Source organism: Octodon degus, unplaced genomic scaffold, assembly GCF_000260255.1.
Source record: "Octodon degus isolate 3935 unplaced genomic scaffold, OctDeg1.0 scaffold00038, whole genome shotgun sequence".
NCBI classification, from domain to species: domain Eukaryota; kingdom Metazoa; phylum Chordata; class Mammalia; order Rodentia; family Octodontidae; genus Octodon; species Octodon degus.
The window spans coordinates 2497360-2516890 of record NW_004524614.1 but is presented as its reverse complement, the minus strand read 5'-3'; the positions used below and the strand labels follow the sequence as shown (position 1 = coordinate 2516890).

Below are 19531 nucleotides of genomic sequence, written 5' to 3'. Positions count from 1 at the left end.
CCCCCCCCCGTTGTGTTTTCTTGAATACATCTTTGATTCTGTGGCCTGTCTTAGGAACCTCTATTCTTTGCAAACACAGCAAACCAATAGACCTCTGCCATCCTTGGGTCAGGGAGCCACAGCAATGGTCAGCCACCATCAGAGGTCACCCCCCTGCACATGTCTGGGAGGAAAATTGTGTGCGTTCTGAGAGTGGCCTACACATGTTTCCACATGTTGCTTGAAAGGAAAAGTTCAAAACCACATCAAACATAGTCTCTGACCATGGAGCATAAGTATTACAAGCAAACAAAATCAGCACGCAAAGTCTACTTTAATTTGCTGACAGATATTGAAAAAATTAACATCAGAATGAATGACAAATGGCAACACCACAACAAAACTTCCAACTAAAGAGAAAAATTATAGTCAAGCCACCTGGCCTCTATTTAACACAGGGCACCCCTGAAATGAGAGACCAGAGTAAAATAAATCACCAAAAAGGAAAGAGCTACATGTGCAGGGAGCGGGTACCAGGTCCTGCTTTATTAGGGCTTTCTACAATGTACTTTAAACAATCCTGCTTTCTTACACAGAAGGTTAGGCCCATTGGCAGAGTCTGTAGGTCAAACCTCCATCTATTTATGCCTTCTACCTTGACATCCATGTGCTGAACATTTGATGATAGTGTTGGGTAAGTTGCTTTAGACAAAACTGAATAAAACACCTTTCTTTTTTGCATGTTGGGGGATCAGACCCAGAGCCTTGTTCATGCTAGGAAAGTGCTTATCGTTGAGCTACACCCTAGTCTTATAACAGCTAAATTTTAATGACTGACATTTATTGGTCGACTGCCACCTGGGTGCCCTTTGTTCATAGGGACCAAGTATGGAAATTCATCCACTGGAGTTTAATGAACTTGAGGGAAAATCCAAACTCTTGTACTCCCTGACTATGGAGTGAATCCCTTCTCTTTAGACCTCAGCTCTCACGTTCATGCTGACTCCTGAATGAGCAGATGTTTAATCCATCATGCATATCATTGCAGATGTACAGTACATGGATGCATACAGCTGATACTCCACAGTTGCAGATTCTACATCTTTGGAATCAACCAAAGGTAAATTTAAAAATGTTTTAAAATAATCACACCTGTACAGAACATGTACAGTCTTTTAAAATTGTCATTATTCCCTAAACAATGTACTGTAACAACTACTATTATAGCATTTGCATTGTATTAGCTATCATAAATAATCTAGAGGTGATTTAAAATACACCAGAGGATGTACATGGATTTTTGCTTTATTTTGCTTTTTTGTGTAGTGCTGGGGGTAGAACATGTGCCTTACACATGTTAGGAAAGCACTTTTACCACTGATACACTCAGCCCTGTGCATGTAATCACTATACCACTGCAAATAAGGGACTTGAATATTCTGGAATTTTGTCATTTGTGGGGATCTTGGAGCTAGTATCCACCAATTGATGACTATACTATATCTGACAAAATTATCCAATAAGCATTACTTACTGTTATTCATGTTTTGTTTTCTTTATTTTCCAAAGATATATGCTAATGATGTCACTTACCTGGAAAAATCTAAAGCTCAGATCATGGGTATTACAAACTAAAACTCATGTATGGGTATTATAAACAATAGACACAACTTCATAAACTTCTCAGGTATGGGCTTGTTTAATTCAAGTTCCACTTTGCCAGCGAGGATGTGTATCTACTAGGAAAACAGTCTGATTTGGTTACTGAAATCTAGACTAATGCTGTGGCTCCTGCAGGCCATGTAGAATGGCAATCAGATACAGGGATTATCACCTATGAAAAGATCTAAACCATTTTATGGAGCTTCCAACTTTAAAAAAATGCTTACTTTTCTCTTTGTTTCTCTTCGGAGAAAAACAAAAACAGCTTGGCATCTCATCAATGCTGAGAGCCATTTTTTACAGTACATTCTCCATAGTGCTATCTCTACAGGTCAGCAAGCTGGATTCCTGAAATTTTATTTTACAGTTCCCATATTTGTAAGCCTGAGGGAAGCCATTTTGAAAGCTCTAATTACATTGACTTTGTGATTTTTATTTCTTATTATCAGTGAAGACTTTTTGTTTTGTTTTTTTGTTTTTTGTTTTTGTTTTTTTTTTTTTTTTTTGGTTCTCATGATTACCTCCAACAAGGATTAGTGAGAAGCCCTCCCAGAAGAGTAGCGGTAGCCACCAGGAAACCTGGGGTGACAAGAGTCCTGGGCACACGAGGAGCTAGGATGCTGTGCTCCCCCCAGTGTTGCCTGTATTGCTATTTTTTTTTTTCAGATAGCATTATGCAGAAGCATAGCATATTCCTTCTTGTGAGTCTTACTATTCCACAAAATGTATAAGTTTAAAAGCCAAATCTGTAAAACGAACAAATAATTTGGCCAAGTTCAATGCTTAAGAAAACTACAAAGATGTGAGGATATAGTTTCAAACCAAGAGTAAGTCTCTTTAGATTTCCCACTTCCTGAGGTTGACTACCTGGATTGCAGGCTTCTAAATTAATGGTGTTATTCAATATTCCACGTTAAAGAGAATGCCAATTGGTTTTAGATACTCTCATTACATGTTTCTGAGCTGTGATTACCTCAGGTACTAATAATCATGCTGCTAATATAATTCTTTACCAATTCCTTGCAGCAGCCTACAACTTTGAGTATAGCAAAATAATAATACAGTGTATGCTACGCACAAGCCTTAAGCCTATTACAAATATTTATTTTGGTTAACTATACACTTGTGAAAATAAGGGAAACATCCCAGGCATCTTTCTCACTTGCATGGAGAACTCTTTCTCTCACATGGTCTGCACACAAAAGCCAGGTATTACACAACAGTTACTCTTGGAGGCTCTGACTTGGGGTGGGCATCAAGGAAGGCTTACAGCTTTGGAAGTTCTAGGTTAGTTGACCCTGTGGCTTTCAGTCCATGACAGGGCACAATAGAGTGAGTGTGTGATGGAACAGAATCATGGCCAGGAAGTAAGAGAGAAAGAAGAAGGAGCTGGGGCCTTACAGTCCTCTTCATGGGCATGCTTCCAATGACTCAATGACCTTCTAGTGGGCCTTACCTCTAAAAGGTTACATCTCCAGATGACATTCAACATGCAAATTACAGTCAAGTCACACTTTCATACTATTCACAAGACAAGTGTTTTCTTCACTGGATTTCTTAGAAGGCAAATTTTTCTCTCAGAAACCCCTATGAGTGTCCCTTGCTGTCCCTTCAAGCTCCTGAATCACTAACTAGCAGAGGGCACAGAATTGAGCTTCTGCTGGAATTGGGGGTGGGGGGGAAACAGCTCCCCTATCTGCTTGGCCTCCTGAGAAAGCTGAGATACTTAAGTGACTACAAATTGGGGTCCCCCGGGAAAGGGGCTGTTGTTGGATGCTGAAGACAGCCCACATGCCCCCAACACAGACATTAATTGGAAGACAGGTCCTGCCAGATGTCTCTATCCTATGGAGACACTGGAACCATGGCTGAGCAAAGTGGCCACTGTCATTTGGCTTCCTTCTCAGCTTACCTCTAGGAGAACATGCCAGGGAGAAGCAAATAGCACTTCCCTATGTGTCTCATGGGTTGCTCCTGGGCTGTAATCAGACTGGTTGTGACACCCAGAGAAGACAACCTCTTGGGAAACAGTTACTTTGCCTCAGCAAAAAATGGCAGCCCTCTTCTCTTTTTATTTTTAGTCCACTGGGCTTTGCCCTGAGAGTTCACAAGCATATATATAAAACTCAACAGTATTCCTGTTTTAAGGATAAAATAAAAATCTGCCACATGCCAGAAACTGGGGCCTGGAGCCAGAGTTAGCAGTTTGTAAGCTTTGAAGTAAAAGGGATTTTTCTCCCACTTTACTAGCAATGAAAAGAACTTTAAAGTAATATCACCACAGTTGGTGAGGAGCATTCTCTGTGGTGTGACATAATGTCTTTAGTGTAATTCCCTACCTAGAAACCTAGCTGTCTTGAGACACTCGCTGGTCGTACGTGGCTGTGTCTCATGCTAACTCTGCCCATGAAAATCGCATCTACCGTGAATGTTTTCAGCAGATCATCTACTCCCGAACAAGCGAAGACATGACAATAGCGTATTTCAGAATTTTTGAGTAGTGTTTTTCACACTTTAGTGTGGAAAACTACCTGTATATTTATTAAAATTCAAGTGCTGAGGCTCTATACCCACAGATTCTGATTCCATGTGTGTTTGTGTGTGATTATGTGGACACATATTTGGAGGGGTGATCTTACCAAACAACCCAGATAATTCCAACACAAGTGGCCAGTGGACCATGGACCTTTCCCAGAAACATTCCATCTAGACCCTTAATGTTGAAATTCTTTGGTTGAACCAACTGAGAGTTGAAAGCACAGTAACAATTCTGTGTGAAGGTCCAAAAATCATGTGTCATTCAAGGAAATAGAAGAGCATGGATGTTTGCAATTTATCCCACGTATTTCATTATTTGTCACTCAGATCTTCACTTCAATCCTCTGAGGGAATTAGAGTGAGAATCCTAGTCTGACTGTGGATTGGGAAATCACGGCCGGTTAAGTAACTTGCCCAAAGGTATGTGGCTGAAGCCATGGCTGGAGTGCAGGTCTGACTGAGGAGCAGAAGGTGGGTGTGATGGTACCTCTCACACACTCCTGAAGTCACAAGCTCTGGGAAGAGCATTTTAAATAAATAGCATCAACAGACTACTGTTGAGAAGTCATGAACCAAAGGAACCTTGTTATTTTCTACCTTCAAGCATCTGCACCACTAGGATGTTCTGTATGGTGTGTGGTGGTGCCACAGAGGGAAGCAACACTCATGGTCCCTATGGAAACCGCCATCACCCTCTTGTGCATAGCTGAAGGTCTTGGCACTGATCAGGACAGAAGCTGAGTTTTTAATTTCCTATAAGCCTAAGTGTGGGCCTAGAAAAATGGAAAAGCAAGGTGATCTTTAAAACCCCATGCATGTTGCATATTTTCAGGGGAGGAAGTGTACACAGGACTTTTTTGATTTTAGAAACTTGGACTATGGCTTCCTGGTTCCTTTATTTGGTAGGGATTCACACAACACATCACAAGGTGCCCTAGGGAAAATAAAAACTCTTTGACAGTGGACAACAACTTTTTAATTTTATAGCCCTTCTTCTTGCTTGACCTCAAGGGAAAACCTGCATTCCCCCTATGAGAAAAACTCCAAATATAATGGACAAGACAAAGAAATATTTAGGCACACTTGTTTAGGAAATCCCTGCAGAAACAATGCATCTTTTCAACAGTTGAAGATGTTATGCAAAGACTGAGTGCTTTGTGTGTGTCAAATCCATCTTTGGCTCTCGGATGAGAAGACTTTGCAGTTAGACACTAGCTTAATTCTGAAACTCTGAAAAACAATGTTCCTTTGCCAAAAACTTCTGCATAGTCAATGACAAAAAAAAACTGGTGATAAAAACCACTAGAAATGTTTTTGACATAGTAAGTTTTAAGAAAAAGAAAATTCCTTACTCCTAAGACCACCCAACCCAGAGCACAAGGAATAGACAGGCTTTTTTAAAAAATAATACTGGAGCTCAGACTTTAATGTGAGCTACATCCCAGCTGTCTCTTCTCTTTTTTTTAAGTCTTTTTCTAAGCAAGAGTCTTGCTGATTCTCTAAATTGCCCAAGCTGCACTCAAAGTTACAATCCTCCTGCTCAGAGTGCTGGGATCACAGGTGAGAGTCACCACACCCACTGGCGTATTTTTAATAGTCTCCCCAAAAGGAGTCAATTCATTTTACTGACTACCCCTGAGCCCAGTTGCTGTCTCTGTTAATGGCATTTAATTTCTCCCATGTTAGCAGAAAGCCTTTCTGAAATGTCAAGTTGGCCTTACCCAAGTGATTCTTCCAAAATGTTAAAAAAATATTTAATACTTCCCTGTCATTTTTCAAAGAATCAACAAACTATTGAATCAAAAGAGAGTGGCAGATGGTAAGCAGAGGTGTTAAAGCTTCTGCTTATGAGAGACCAAAGACGTACACTGTTTTCCACATCCTTTTCCCCTGAAGAGCTCCTCTCTAGAGGCACACCAGAGATAACCAGATCTTTAAATGCTAAAGACTACATTAATCCTCTCATTCCATGCCTAATGAGAACCTTAGTTTTACCTGGCTGTGTTTTAATTCAAAATAAAGTCATTTACCTCCTGTTAAAACCAATCAACCAAAGCAAAAGTTTTATTTGAAAGTGAAATGTACCTTAATGTGATCACTTCTTTGCTCCTGGATGGGAGGAAGGGCTCACTAAATTTCTACTGGTTATAAAATCTATAAGGATGGTTACACAAAATCACTTAAGCACAGGGTTATATTCTGAAGTTCATGATGAGGCTCAGCGACCATGGAGGGCACTTGCACCAAGGAGGGTGGCTATCACATCACTAGGCCATATAATTTAATCGCACTGCCCCTAAATGCATGATGTCTACTGTCTGAAATGTCACTATGCACTGCATGGCAGTATGTAAGCACCATTAAGCTGAGCACTGGAACCCCATAAACCTTACTGGCCCAGTGAGAAGGTAGGCACATTAGTGACTGTCTGGTAAATTTATTCTTTGGTACTTGGATGGGATTGAAAATCAGCATCCAACCTAATATTCCATACACATCAGAATCAGAGTTACTGAAGCAAATTCCCTATAGCGGGGCTCACTAGAGCAGGACTGCTGAAGACACAGAGGAGCTTTCAAAGGAGTGACTTTGCCTGCCAGTCACACACCAACTGACCCCATCATGTCAACTGTCACTCTCCTCTAGTTTAGCAATCTGTCTGTGACAATTGGTAAAAGCCCTATTCTTTGTTCTGTAAAGCTTTCCAAATACAATTGGAGCAGAACCACTCTTTCTTAGAAGGAGACTACACCACCCAGATATTGTAAGCTTCCATGCCTTAAGATATGATGGACACTGGATGTTCTCCAGGGTTTGGCTTGTGGGAATAAATCACATTTCTTTGCAGTGGAATCCATTGCTTTAAATTCACAAAGTATCTTTGTTGGGAAGTGTTCATTCTGCTGTACAACACTCTTGTGGGTGCATTTAATCAATATCCTACAATTTCCTCTGCCTGCTCAGATTGGAAAAGGAATGAAAAGCATGCTAAGCATCCTATATCTGTCCTTTCTCCTTACAGAAAGCAAAGATGTATCTGAGAAGACACAGGCCCACTCCTGCAAGCCTGGTTATCTCCCAGGCCGTGGATGTCCTGGGTACTCTCAGGTATTAATAACTCATTCCCAAGTGAGATCACAGCAGGGCAGGAATCCATACCTGGAGAAACCCAGGCATTTATATTCATTCATGCAGTGAGCTCAAGACAGCAGCCATGTGTGCTGCATACAGCCTACCCCTAAAATATGCACTTTGCATGAAAGAAGACAATGGGAATCTCTAACCCAAAGTTCCTTTCTTCCCCCTTCTGGTTGAGTCCTTTAGCAACATGAGCATGTTCCTATGAGCATGGGTGGACAGTTCAGTGCAAACACCCACTCTACGCAGTGTATGTGCCCTGCCAGCAATAAAACTGAGCCACAAGGAAGGACTGGGACCTAGAAGTGTGCACAGTGGCTTGGATCTGGGAAGAAGCCCTGCCAGTCCTGAGTGGTGGGATTTTGGTGCTTTGTGAAGGAAACACAGAGTCCTTGGAGCCCAGAGAAGCAACCTGAAATCGGATCTGGCTGTGCATGTTCGGACATCCCAGTTAGCAAAGAGGAACACATCCAGGCAGAAGGGCCTGCTAAGATAGAAGCCCCTGAATGCTCCAGGTTTGGGGCAGCTCCTTGTTGTGGGACTATCGCCATGGTGACCCCAGGATGAGTTCTATGGAGAGGTCCTAGGCCTGCACAGCTTTTTCTGTGAATTGGAAAGTCTTGGGCCTGAGCTCCTTCCTTTATACACCCAATGTGGAGGATTCTGTGATCCCTTTTGTCATTACTGGTAGTTCAATTTCAGAGAGTGGACCAAGATGTTCCAAAAGAAAAGTATAGAAAATATTGAAATGAGCATAAAGGTTTATAACTCAGCCTTTTAGTCCAAAGAATGAACAACGTGAGATTCTGGTTCATAAACATTGTGGTTAAGAGTTGTTTATCTTTCACAGGTGACAAATTACTGCCATAAATGGTACACATCATTATTATATACAAACAACACTTATTATGGGAAAGTGGACATGCCAGGTAAGCCAGAAAAATTACATTGAAAATTTTTACAGTATTAAAATTTCAAATGTCATTTTTTGGGACTGGAAAACCACTTCCAGGTGCTTTGAATTGCTGGCTTCCTGACAAGTTTGGATGAGAGCAGGTAATAATGGCTTTTTCTGGGGTCATGTCACAAAGCTTGGAGTGTCCACTCACTCACACACATGTGGGTGCAGCTAACACCGGACACAGAGTCACATGCACCATTCCCAGCACTGACCTGTCCTTCCATGTCTGGTGCAATGGGGATGGTAGGCCAGAAGACTGAGTAGACGCCAAAAAATACAAGCCAGATCAGCATGCTTCCCCACACAGCCAAGTGACTGAACTGTGGAGAAAATAGATGCTTAGTTAGTGTTAGGTTCCACCTCAACTCCATCTGTTCAGAATCCCTATGTCCACGCTGCAGAAAGACTTCCTGAGGGTAAGATTTTGTCCACTAGTCACTGGAGAGTTCTGTCTTTCTAGTTCTCTTATTTCTAAAGCTTTGATGATGCATTTGAGTACCCAGTGGCCCTAGACTCTTCTGGAGGTGAAAGTGCTTCTGTGTCACAGCCGACCTTCCTCCAAGAACCATGGCCTACTGCCAGCAGGCCCTGCTCCACCTTGGGGCTGCGTAAGGCAAGAGCACACAGGCTAGTGAGCAAGAGGGAGAGCAGAGAGCCTGCAAGATGCTCTTAGGTGTCACCCGGAGACTTTCATTGATCCGTTCATTTGGCAAACTGGTTTCTAAAAATGCTGGAATGGATGTTGTACTTTTTAAGTCTTTAAATTTTATTTACTATATTTAAACATTTACATTATAATTGCACATGTTAACAGAGTGCAGCATGATATGGTGTTCTGGTACACGCACACACTGTGCAGTGACAGGTCAGGGCAGTGCCCTATCCTTTGCCACAAGATTGATTGTTTCTTTGTGTTGGGCACATTCAAGATGTTTCTTGCAGTCGTTTTGACATATACAGTAATAGTTGCCAGCCACAGTTATCTTGCTTGTTACAGAACAATAGACATTGCTTTTCTTCTCCAACTGCTCTCCTACACATTCACTCTCCTCTCCCTTTCCTTCTCTTTCCCCTACTCTTCCTAGGCTCTGAGAAACCACTATTCTTCTCTCTACTTCTATGAGATCAATTTGGATATTATATTTAATGTCTTCCTATCTATTGAGTTATTAAATATTTTCTCCTTTATGTTCTTAGTATAATCCTTGAGTTAATCCTTTCTTTTATCAATTCATCACAATTCAATGCATTACTTACTTTCTAAAAAAGACCTGTGTATTTTTATTTTAATTAATTAATTAATTAATTAATTTGGTACAGGGTCTTGCTATACAGCTTGGACTCATATTGATCTTCCCATCTCAGCCTCTCCTGGCATGGCATGTGACACCAAGGATGGAATCTGGGTCCTTGCACTTCCAGGCAGGAGCTTAGACCACCATGCTATCTCCCCAGCCTCCCACAAAGACCTGTCAAAAAGGACAATATTTCCAAAATTATTTATGACTCTTTACCTTCTCCTTCAGCATTGCCTGCTAGATCACCATCACCTTTCACTAGGAATATCTGCCGTTGATCCTAACAGAGTCCTGCAGACCTCCCATTCCCATGCAAAATCTTAGTACAGCATGAGATAAGTCTATATGAAAACCATCCAGGATTTGACACCACATGAGACACAAATAGGAAGCATATGGTGTATTCCCCAAAGGTTGAAAGTGATCAACATGCCAAAACCAGAGTGCTAATAAAATAAATGTGTGATATCTATGAAACTTAATATTTTTTAATCATGAACAATATATTTTTATACAAGTACAATCAAACACATTTTTAGGGGAAAAGGATTATAAAACTATTTTATAATGCATTAATTCAAAAAACGTATAAACATAGGTCTTAGTGTGTCTTACTGGTAAAATTATATGAAGATGTAAATTTTCATTTGTCCTTTTGTATTTCCCACAAATGTGTGTGTGTGTGTGTGTGTGTGTGTGTGTGTGTGTGTGTGATCATAATAATGAACACAACACTTGAATGAGGAGACTCCCAACAGCTCTGAGCTCTGTTAGGTGCCATGCAAGTGAGACACCAGGAAATGCTGGATTACACATTTGTTCTAATAAAGGTTCAAACTACAATTTTTATTTACAGACTGTACAATAAAGGAGTGAGATATATTTTATTGTTTTGATAAAGCTTAAAAAGAAATCATAGCATATATATACATATAAAAATTCTGGAGAAAAACTCACTTTAGTCCAAGCTGTAGTCTCCAAACCAGCTTTCAGACAAACTGTAACAACAACGTACTGTGAAAAGAAAGAGAATTTTGATGAAAAATATGTCATCCTTAGTGCATTCGTTTCACTTTGCAAAAGCCCGGGTCTCCCCTCCCAAGCTGGCTCCTCCATGGCATGACCAGCCTGTTTTCAAAGGAGAGGTAAAAGTGATCAGAACCTCATGGGTACATGCATCAGTAACCCTGGCCGAAGGTAAATGCAATGTATTGGAACATAGACTAAAACAGCAAGCAAGCAAACAAACAAATCATAGGAAATTAGTGCCATCTCTATAGCTAAATTTTCTTGGAATTATTTTTAGGGAATGAACATGTAGGTTTTTCTCAAGAAAAGCCCTCATTCTAGTGAATAACTTCATACTAGTAAGAGTTTTGCCCTTTCTTGGTCCATTTGAGAGAAATCACTTTCTTGAATGAGCTTTAAATTACAAGTAGGTGGAAGTGGTCATTTTCAAAACAAAGAACTCTGCTAACCAGATTTCTGGAAACTTGGACTCTGCAAAATCTCTGCTACATAATGATGTGAGTGCTGCCCAGCCACTCTGAACTTTAAGGAATGTATAACATATAAGGTTTAAAATAATTATAGTGAGAAGAGCCTTACATAAAGGGACTGGGTGAGTATAACTCTCACATCCACCACGTAAGAATCTCTCAATGCACAGAGATAAACTTACCGTGTAAACAATATTTCCAACAAATAAATAGTCTGTAGCATGACCATTGGACAAGGGAGTATCTGAAAAACAGATAGGTTACTATTAGTTTCCAAGGAACTGAGGTGGCAACCTATTTTATTCAGAATATGAAAACAGAACTTTAAAAACATCTATCAATATGGGAAGCACTGCAAAATTGATTTTAGGGGCTGGCGAGATAGCTGAGCGGTCTAAAGCACAGGCTTAGGCAAGCTTAGGCAACTGTGGGGACCAACGTTTGATCCCTGGCACCACATGTCATATGAGCCCTGCCCCCAGGGCAGGCTGAGCCAGCCACAAACAACAACAACAACAACAACAACAACAACAACAAAATAAAACAAAACAGATTCCAAACACTCATTCTTTGCAATTATGCATTTTTCACTTTATAGTCTCTTCCAATGAAGCAAACAAAATAAGGTTTCCAAGAAAACAACCTAATTATCGATCTACATTGAAATATATATTTTATAAAGATTATAATCTCTGTCTGGTCTTTACAAAGGGCAGAAATAATAATGATCTACTTTAATTAAGTGCCAGCAATGAAAGTTTGTCAAATACTTATCTTTAATTTTGCTAAATTGGAAATGCACATCAATAAAAGAAGACAATGATATGGATTCAAAATCAATTTATCATGACTGAACTGTAGTTTGAGGATATTCATTACTCCTGGGAGCTCTCATTTCTAGTTCCATTAAGTTCTGTGGCCTAGCTATAGGCAGAATACAGAGAAAACAGTGAGAGATGTTAGAAACATAACTGGGATGTTGGAGTTTCAGGCGTCATGTCTTTTTCTCACTATGGCTATTACAAGGTATGTCATACCTACTAGAGCAGAACTCAACCAGAAATGTCTAATTCACTCAGCTAGACCTGCTCTGAGGACTCTGGCTCTTATCCTAGGAGGTAAGAGCTTACTTGAAGATCAGAAATAGTTTCCTTGGATGAACCTCCTTTTAATCACCTTTGTACTCAAATCCAGAGCAGTGACCCCCAGGCTGGGGATAAAGTTGATACCTTGCTCCTTGTGATTCTTAGTTCTGAGAGGCAAGGCAAGTACCAAAGAGATGAGTGCGAAACCAGCCATGTTTGCTGGAAAGGGAAAAGAATCATGAGGTAATTCACTCCGACAAGTTCCATCTTTCCTGTCAGGTACCAAAGAAACAAGTACTAAATAAAGGACAAGTGCCATGACAAAATTTTCCTGGCAAAATGGGTCAAGTTCCAAATTCAAGGATCAAAGCAGTAGAGTACCAACGTATGACTGTATAGAGATGGGGGAGGGCAGAAGTGATTTTGCTTTTATTTCTGTCACTCTAGCTCAGTTGTATAGAGATTTTTGTGTTGACTTTTCCACCCCACAGCTACTGTCCATACATATCTTGGTTTATTAATTTGTTCATCCAGTTGTTGAAGAGTCCCACCCTTAGTAAACATTCAAAAGCTGTTCATTGCCCTAGAACATTGTAAGCGGCTTCATAGGTAGAATCTGGTCATTGTGGGTCCCTGGCTCCCACACTGGGGCTCATCCTTTCTGGTGCTGTAAATTTGTGGGTACATAAGGAGTAAATAGCAAATGGCTTCAGGAAGGCTCTCAGTTGAGAAATTTCTATTGGGTCATCAAAGAGTGACACTAAGGAAAAAGACAAATATGGCCACAGATTTAAAAAGGAATGATTTCACAGCTTAGGGGAGAAGTAGTACAGTATGAGAAGCTGAGGTAGGATTGCAGTAAAAGAGAAAAAGAAAATCTAAAAAGAGAAAGGCTAAATTAATCTCAAGTAGATAATGGACTAATGTATAGCTGCAACATACTTAATCTGAAAGTCCAGAATCTAAACTGCTCCAAACATTTACTGGAACATTTTACTTTTGGATTGGGGGCATTCCATTAGCAGTGTCTCCAAAAATATCTGAAATCTGAAATACTCTGGCCACAAGCATTTTGGATAAAGGATAGGCAATTTGTATTAGTAAACAGTTACTCAAATCTGTTGAGTTTTGCTTTTCAGTAACTGTCCCTCAGATGGTTTTAATAATAAAAGCAACACTTCGGAAGATATCCTCAAGAAAGAAACACTTGAGATTAGATTGGACCATTTCTTTGACTCTAACAGAATATAGCTTTGAAAGGAATAATGTAACAAATACTTCCTTAAAATCAACAATGAGCAAGGAATTATTATAGGGTCTGAAGAGAAAAGGTTCTTGTCTTTATGGAGTTTGTAAACCCAATTGTTCCTGGTTTGTGAACTGAGGCACAGCTATACATTTTTATACTTAAATTAATTAAAATAAAGTATAACAAAGAATCCATTTCTGCCAGGGGTTCTGGAGGAGAGGAAGAATGAGTTGTTTCTTAAGAAGTATTTTCAGTTTGAGGTAATGAAAAACTTAAGCGGTGATGTTGTAAAATATGCTCAGTGTAACTAGTGCCTCTATACACTTCAAACAGGTAAAATAAAAAACTTCATTATATTTATTATATGTTAATAATATATATCTATTAGAAAATTAACAAAGGTGGATAATGGAACCCCAAATATGTAACTCTTAGGATAAAACAGCAGCAAACTATATTGGTCTTGATTTAGCAATGGTTTTCAAGACATAGTACTAAGATAACAATAGCAAAAGACACCAGTACATGAATCAGACTTCATCAAAATTACAAATATTTTCACTTTATTTATTTATTTACTTTTTTGTGGTACCAGGGATTGAACTCAGGATCTTCGCTTATTCTACTGAGCTATCTCCCTGGCCCAACGTTTTCACTTTAAATGACATCTTCAAGAAACTGAAGTGGGCCGGGGAGTGGCTCAGTGGAATAAGCGCTTCCCTGGCAAGCGCAAGAGCCTGAGTTCAATCCTCGGATCAGAAAAAAAAAAAAAAAAAAAAAAAAAAAAAAACTGAAGAAACGTGAAGGATGGACAAAGTATTTATAAATTATATATTCAATAAATAACTTATATCCAGGACAAAGAACTCTTAAAACCAAGCAATAACAAGATCCCCCCTAAAAAGTGTCTACATAAACATTTTTGCAAAGAAGATATAGACAAAATAAGTGTATGAAAGAAGCTAAGCATCACTGTGCACGGAGGAACACAAACTCAAAACCACAATAAAATATCATTTAATATCCGCTGGGACACCTATAATAAAAAAGGCAAATATGAAGAGTCAATGAAGATGTGGAAAAACGGAAACTTCTATCCACTGAAAATAGGAAAGTAAAATTTGAATCCATGCAGACACTGTGAAATGTGCATGTATTTCCTCAAAAGATTATGCATATTTATTCTGTAACTCAGCTATTCTAGACCTCGGTACACACCCAAGAAAAATGAAACTTTGACAAAACACACAAAAATGTGTACTTAAATGCTCATAGGAGGATTATTCATAATTACTCACGCTCGTCAGAGCCTGACATAATGAATAGTATTATTCATCGTGCACAAGAGCCCATTCATAACCCAGTGTCCATCAACTGGTGAAGAGCAAATAAATGCCCATCAGTGGGTGAATGGTCTATACTACAATAGCAACACAATTAAATAATACAAAGGAATGAAGTAGCAAAGCATGCTATAATGTGGAAGACTCCTGGAAACCTTATGAAAAATGAAAAGTAGACATAAATGGCCACACATTATATAACTATTTGTATAAAATATCCAGAATCAACAAATTATAAAGACAATGTAAATCACTGGCTGTTCAAGGGTTGGGGGATGTTCAGGGACAATGAGAAATGACAGGTTTTGGGGGTGATGAAAACATTTTTGAATTAATTACAATGATGGTTATACAACTCTGTCAATATATTCAACCCCAAAGAACTGTACTTCAAAAGGGTGAATAATAAGGTCATATAAATAATATTTCAAAAAAATTCTTTTTTTTTAATTTTTTTTTATTTATTATTTAAGAGAGAGAGAGAGAGAGAGAGAGAGAGAGAGAGAGAGTGGTGTGTGTGTGGCCAGCTCAGCCCACCAGGGGGCGGGGCCGGCTGGCATGTGGTGCTGGGGGATTGAACCGCGGTCCCTGATGCCTTGCCAAGCTTGTTCTAAGTAGGTGCTTTAGACCACTGAGCCATCTCTCCAGCCCCTCAAAAAAATTCTTATAAAAAAACTCTTCCTTAGTCATATTAGCTGCATTTCAAATGTTTAATTGTCACACACTGGATGAGGCTGCACAGGCACAAAACATTTTCATTTTCCTCAAAGTTCTCTTGGGCAATGCAGGGCCAGAATGGGAATGTTTAAGGTGATAAGAAGAGATAGAGAGTGACAACTATTTTGAAGGTAAAAATGAAAATGATTTATTATGATTTAAATATGAGGTATACCCCCAAAGATTTATGTATTGAAGGCTTTATCCCCAGTACCAGAAGGTTCCGGGTTGGAGCCCCACAAAGACACACTGAGGTAACTAGACAATGAATACCTGATTGGGAGTTAGGCCCAGGTAGGGCAGGTAGTTTGTGGGGGTGGGGAAGGATGTGTGTCTGAAGTGCACACCATATCTCTGGTCCTTGCCTTCTTCTGCTTCCTGGCTGCTATGAGGTGAGCAGATTCCCTCTGCCACATCCTCTCTAGCATGGTGCTCTATCTCATCATGGCCCAGAAACAAAAGGAGCCAATTAACTGCGGCTCACAAAAAGTAAAAAGTAACTGCGTCAGAAGTAAATCTCTCTTCGAGCTGATTTTCTTAGGTCTGCCACAGTGACAAAAACCTGACTCACATATTAGCATTTGCTTCTGATTTGGATGTAAGAATGGTAATGCCTAAGTTTTTGGCCCGAGCACTGAGGTAAACAGTAGTGTTATTCACTTGGGACAAAAAACAATGATTCTGGTCATGTAGGCACAGGAATATTGATTAGAAGAGTAGTTCATGAGGACTTGGTACCATGTATTTAATATTTTAAATTCATAGTAGGAAGAACAGGTAACAGTGAAATATACTACGTTACAAGAAAGAGATGTTTAAAATGGAGAGGGGGAGGAATTGAGGTTAGAACAAAATCCCCATAATCAGTTAGAAGGCCCTTGTTTCAATTCTGCATTCATCTCAGCCTTACTATTCTTTACTTTTTGATCAAGTTTATATTCTGAGTCCCAAGATCCTCACCTATGACATGGAGGTTTTTCATGAGAAAAAAATATGTTAAAAAATTCATCACCCTAAACCAGCAATACAAAAATTCTCGAAGATATCCTAGAAAGAGACAATAAAGTAAGAAATGCCAAAAAGCCTAGTAGAATGACTATACCAGGCCGGGTAAGCACTTAAACAGGAAATGAGAAGAAAAGGAAATGGGCAATAGGAAAATAAGGCAATGTAAACATGTTCAGCAGGGCTGGGGAGAGAGCTCTGCAGGCTAAGTGCCTGCCTGCAAAGTGCAAGGACTTGGGTTTGATCATAGTGCCATAAGCCATGTTAACCAAAGACCCTGTACCAAATAAATAAAGAATATACAATATAATGTTCAACACCTCTGGCCATTAGAAAAATGCAAATTAAAACAAAACCAAGGCTCCATCTTACTCTAAAAAGAGAGTAATGGCAGTCACCATTCAGAAATCAACTAGTAACAAATGTTGGTGAGTCTGGGGAAGAAGCCGCCTTTGGTATTGCTGGTGGGAATTATAACCATTAAAAAATCAGTATGGAGATTCCTCAAAAAGTAAAACTAGAAATTCTGCTTGACCCAACTACTCCCCTTCTAGGTATCTTCCCTAAGGAGTAAAGGACATCATGTGACATAGATACACACACCCCCATGTCCTCAGCAGCTCAGTCCATACTACATGTAGCGTGTTTTGAAAGAGACATGCATTTCCACCAATAGATGAATGAATAAATAAAATGTGGTATAAACATACCAAGGAGCGCTATTCTGCCTTGAAAAGATAAATTTGAGTCATTTGTAAGAAAAATAGATTCTCCTTGAGAATATAATGTTAAATGAAATAAATAGACTCACAGGCTTAAATATCACATGGTTCCTTTTACACAAAAAACCCCAAATATAAGTAGAGAAAAATAAAAGATAAAGTAGCGGAAAGTAGGTAGATGGATCTCTTGCAGGTGGGAAGGGGACCAAAAGATGGAAGGAAGGGAAAAAAGGAGTGAAAAGGTGGAAAGGAATTAAGAAGCACTGCATCCATGTCCCAGTTCCTCATGAGGAATGGGATCATTATGTGCTACAAGCATATGTTAATAAAAATTGAAAATAAAAATGGAAGTTTTATGCCAGAGGCAGATGATGATGGCGATAAATGATCTATAAGCTTCTTTTCAGAAGGGAAATTCTAAGGGGATGTTTGCTGCTAAATCACCCACAGGACTTGAGGCAAGAACTTGAGGGGCTCAGTCTCCTCCTCAAGAAAGTTTAGGATACATTTGCTGGTGTTGTTTTACCTAGTGTGTTTATGGGTAGACAGAAGCCCAGGAAACGGAGCAGAACAATGGCCTGAAAGCCTTGAACCTTCTGCTTGCCTCAGGAAGAATTCTGGCCAGATTACAGCGTTAGAAGGCATGGGAGACTGAATTAGAAATCAAAGCTTGCAGTTATGTTCTGACAATACTTTAATTTCCTTTTCTTTGGTGGTCTTGGGGATGAAAGCCAGGATACTATATGTGCTATACAGCTTTGAATTTCTTTTTAATATCAATATTTTCAATGTTTGTTGATTCATGGATGAAATGAAATCAGACAGTATAAAATGTGTCTGACTGGGCATGGTAGCCCACCCCTTTCATCCCAGCACTTGGGAAGCTGAAACAGGATGGCCATGAGTTCAAGGCAAGCCTGAGCTACTTAATGAGTTTAAGACCAGCCTAAACTACAGTGAAAGCCTGTCTTAATAAAAAAAAATGTGTTGGACCAGCAAGATAGCTCAGTGGACTAAAGTGCCTGCGTGGGCAAGCTTACGAAAGTGCAGGGACTGCAATTCAATCCCCAGCACCACAAGCCAGGCCAGCCCCGCCCCTAGGGTGGGCTGGGCTGGCCACTGAGTCCTGGCGCAGGTGACCTGCACGGGAGGATCACAATGAGTCCGAGCTGATGAGATCCTATAATAACCAAATACACTTAAAAAAAATACAGTGTGTAAAATGGAGGGCTTAGAATGTGTTCTGTATTTCAGAGTAACATTTCAGACACACACAGCAAATACAAAATTGTTAGACATCATTAAGAAAGTGTGGAAATATATTTTCTATAAGCAGTTACTATATGGCAGGCACAGTTCTAAGCACCTTACCTACACCATCTCCTTCAGTGCTCTACTACATGTCTGAGTGAATTCCCCAAGCCAGTCTAGCAAGGGCACTCTGCCAAACAAAGCATCATGGGATGGTATAGATGGTTTTTGGAGGAGTGTTAGGCAAAAGAAATCAGCCTGTGTAGGTGCAGGAAGGCTGACTCAGCACTGAGTGTTAGGATCTCTACATTTCACATGAAGGAAGGGGGACAGCACAGTGAAATCAAATAGTATGAGAAGAAACCAGGCTGGAGAGAGAGCTCAGTAGAATAAGTGCTTGCCTGACAAGCACAGGATCCTGAGTTCAAAACCTGGAACAGGAAAAAAAAAAAAAAAGAGAGAGAGAGAAGAAACCAAAAATAATCTAACAGAATTTGTTTCCATTAACTGAATTAGCAAAGTGGACTCTAAGAAATAAAAGAGGACAATGTCAAAGGGAAAAGTAATTAAACTAAGAATTCATCTGAAATGGTAACACCTAGCCAGGTGTGTGGTGGCAGATCAGTGCCTGCACAGCTGTTTAGGGAGCTGGGGCAGGAAGATCACCAGAGCCCAGGAGTTCAAGGTCCTTCTGAGCAACATAGTGACACTCAGAACAATGAGGCAAAACAGGAGAGGGAGAAGGAAGAGAAGTCACGCAGGCAGGCAGACAGGCAAGCCAGCCTAACACCTGATAAGAAAGAAAGTCCTAGGAGAGAACTGAAGTGGACACAGGGTTAGAGTCATATAATATAAATTCTATGCCCAATAAGGAAATATAGATAACGTACAATTCTGGGTGCAGCAGAATTCCCTGAGACCTGACTTTATAGTCTAGAGTTATTCACATGGCACTAATGGTATCATTTTAATTTGATTCCTGAGCTTCCATGTATGAGAGTATGTGCAGCACCCATCTCTCTGTCAGCTAATACTCTAGTTCTCTCTCTCTCTCTCTCTCTCTCTCTCTCTCTCTCTCTCTCTC

General features: G+C 39.9%; 1 protein-coding gene across 4 annotated transcripts in view; it reads right to left on the bottom strand.

Annotated features, from left to right (window-relative positions):
• Positions 1-19531, bottom strand: part of Atp8a2 (ATPase phospholipid transporting 8A2) — a 726716-nt gene that overhangs the window by 136564 nt on the left and 570621 nt on the right. For all 4 annotated transcript variants that reach the window (XM_023714997.1, XM_023714998.1, XM_023714996.1 and 1 more), the window contains 3 exons: positions 11258-11319; positions 10534-10590; positions 8491-8598 (listed from right to left, as the gene is read on the bottom strand). In XM_023714997.1, coding sequence (XP_023570765.1) covers positions 8491-8598; positions 10534-10590; positions 11258-11319 — 227 coding nt within the window. The remainder of the gene's footprint in view (positions 1-8490; positions 8599-10533; positions 10591-11257; positions 11320-19531) is intronic.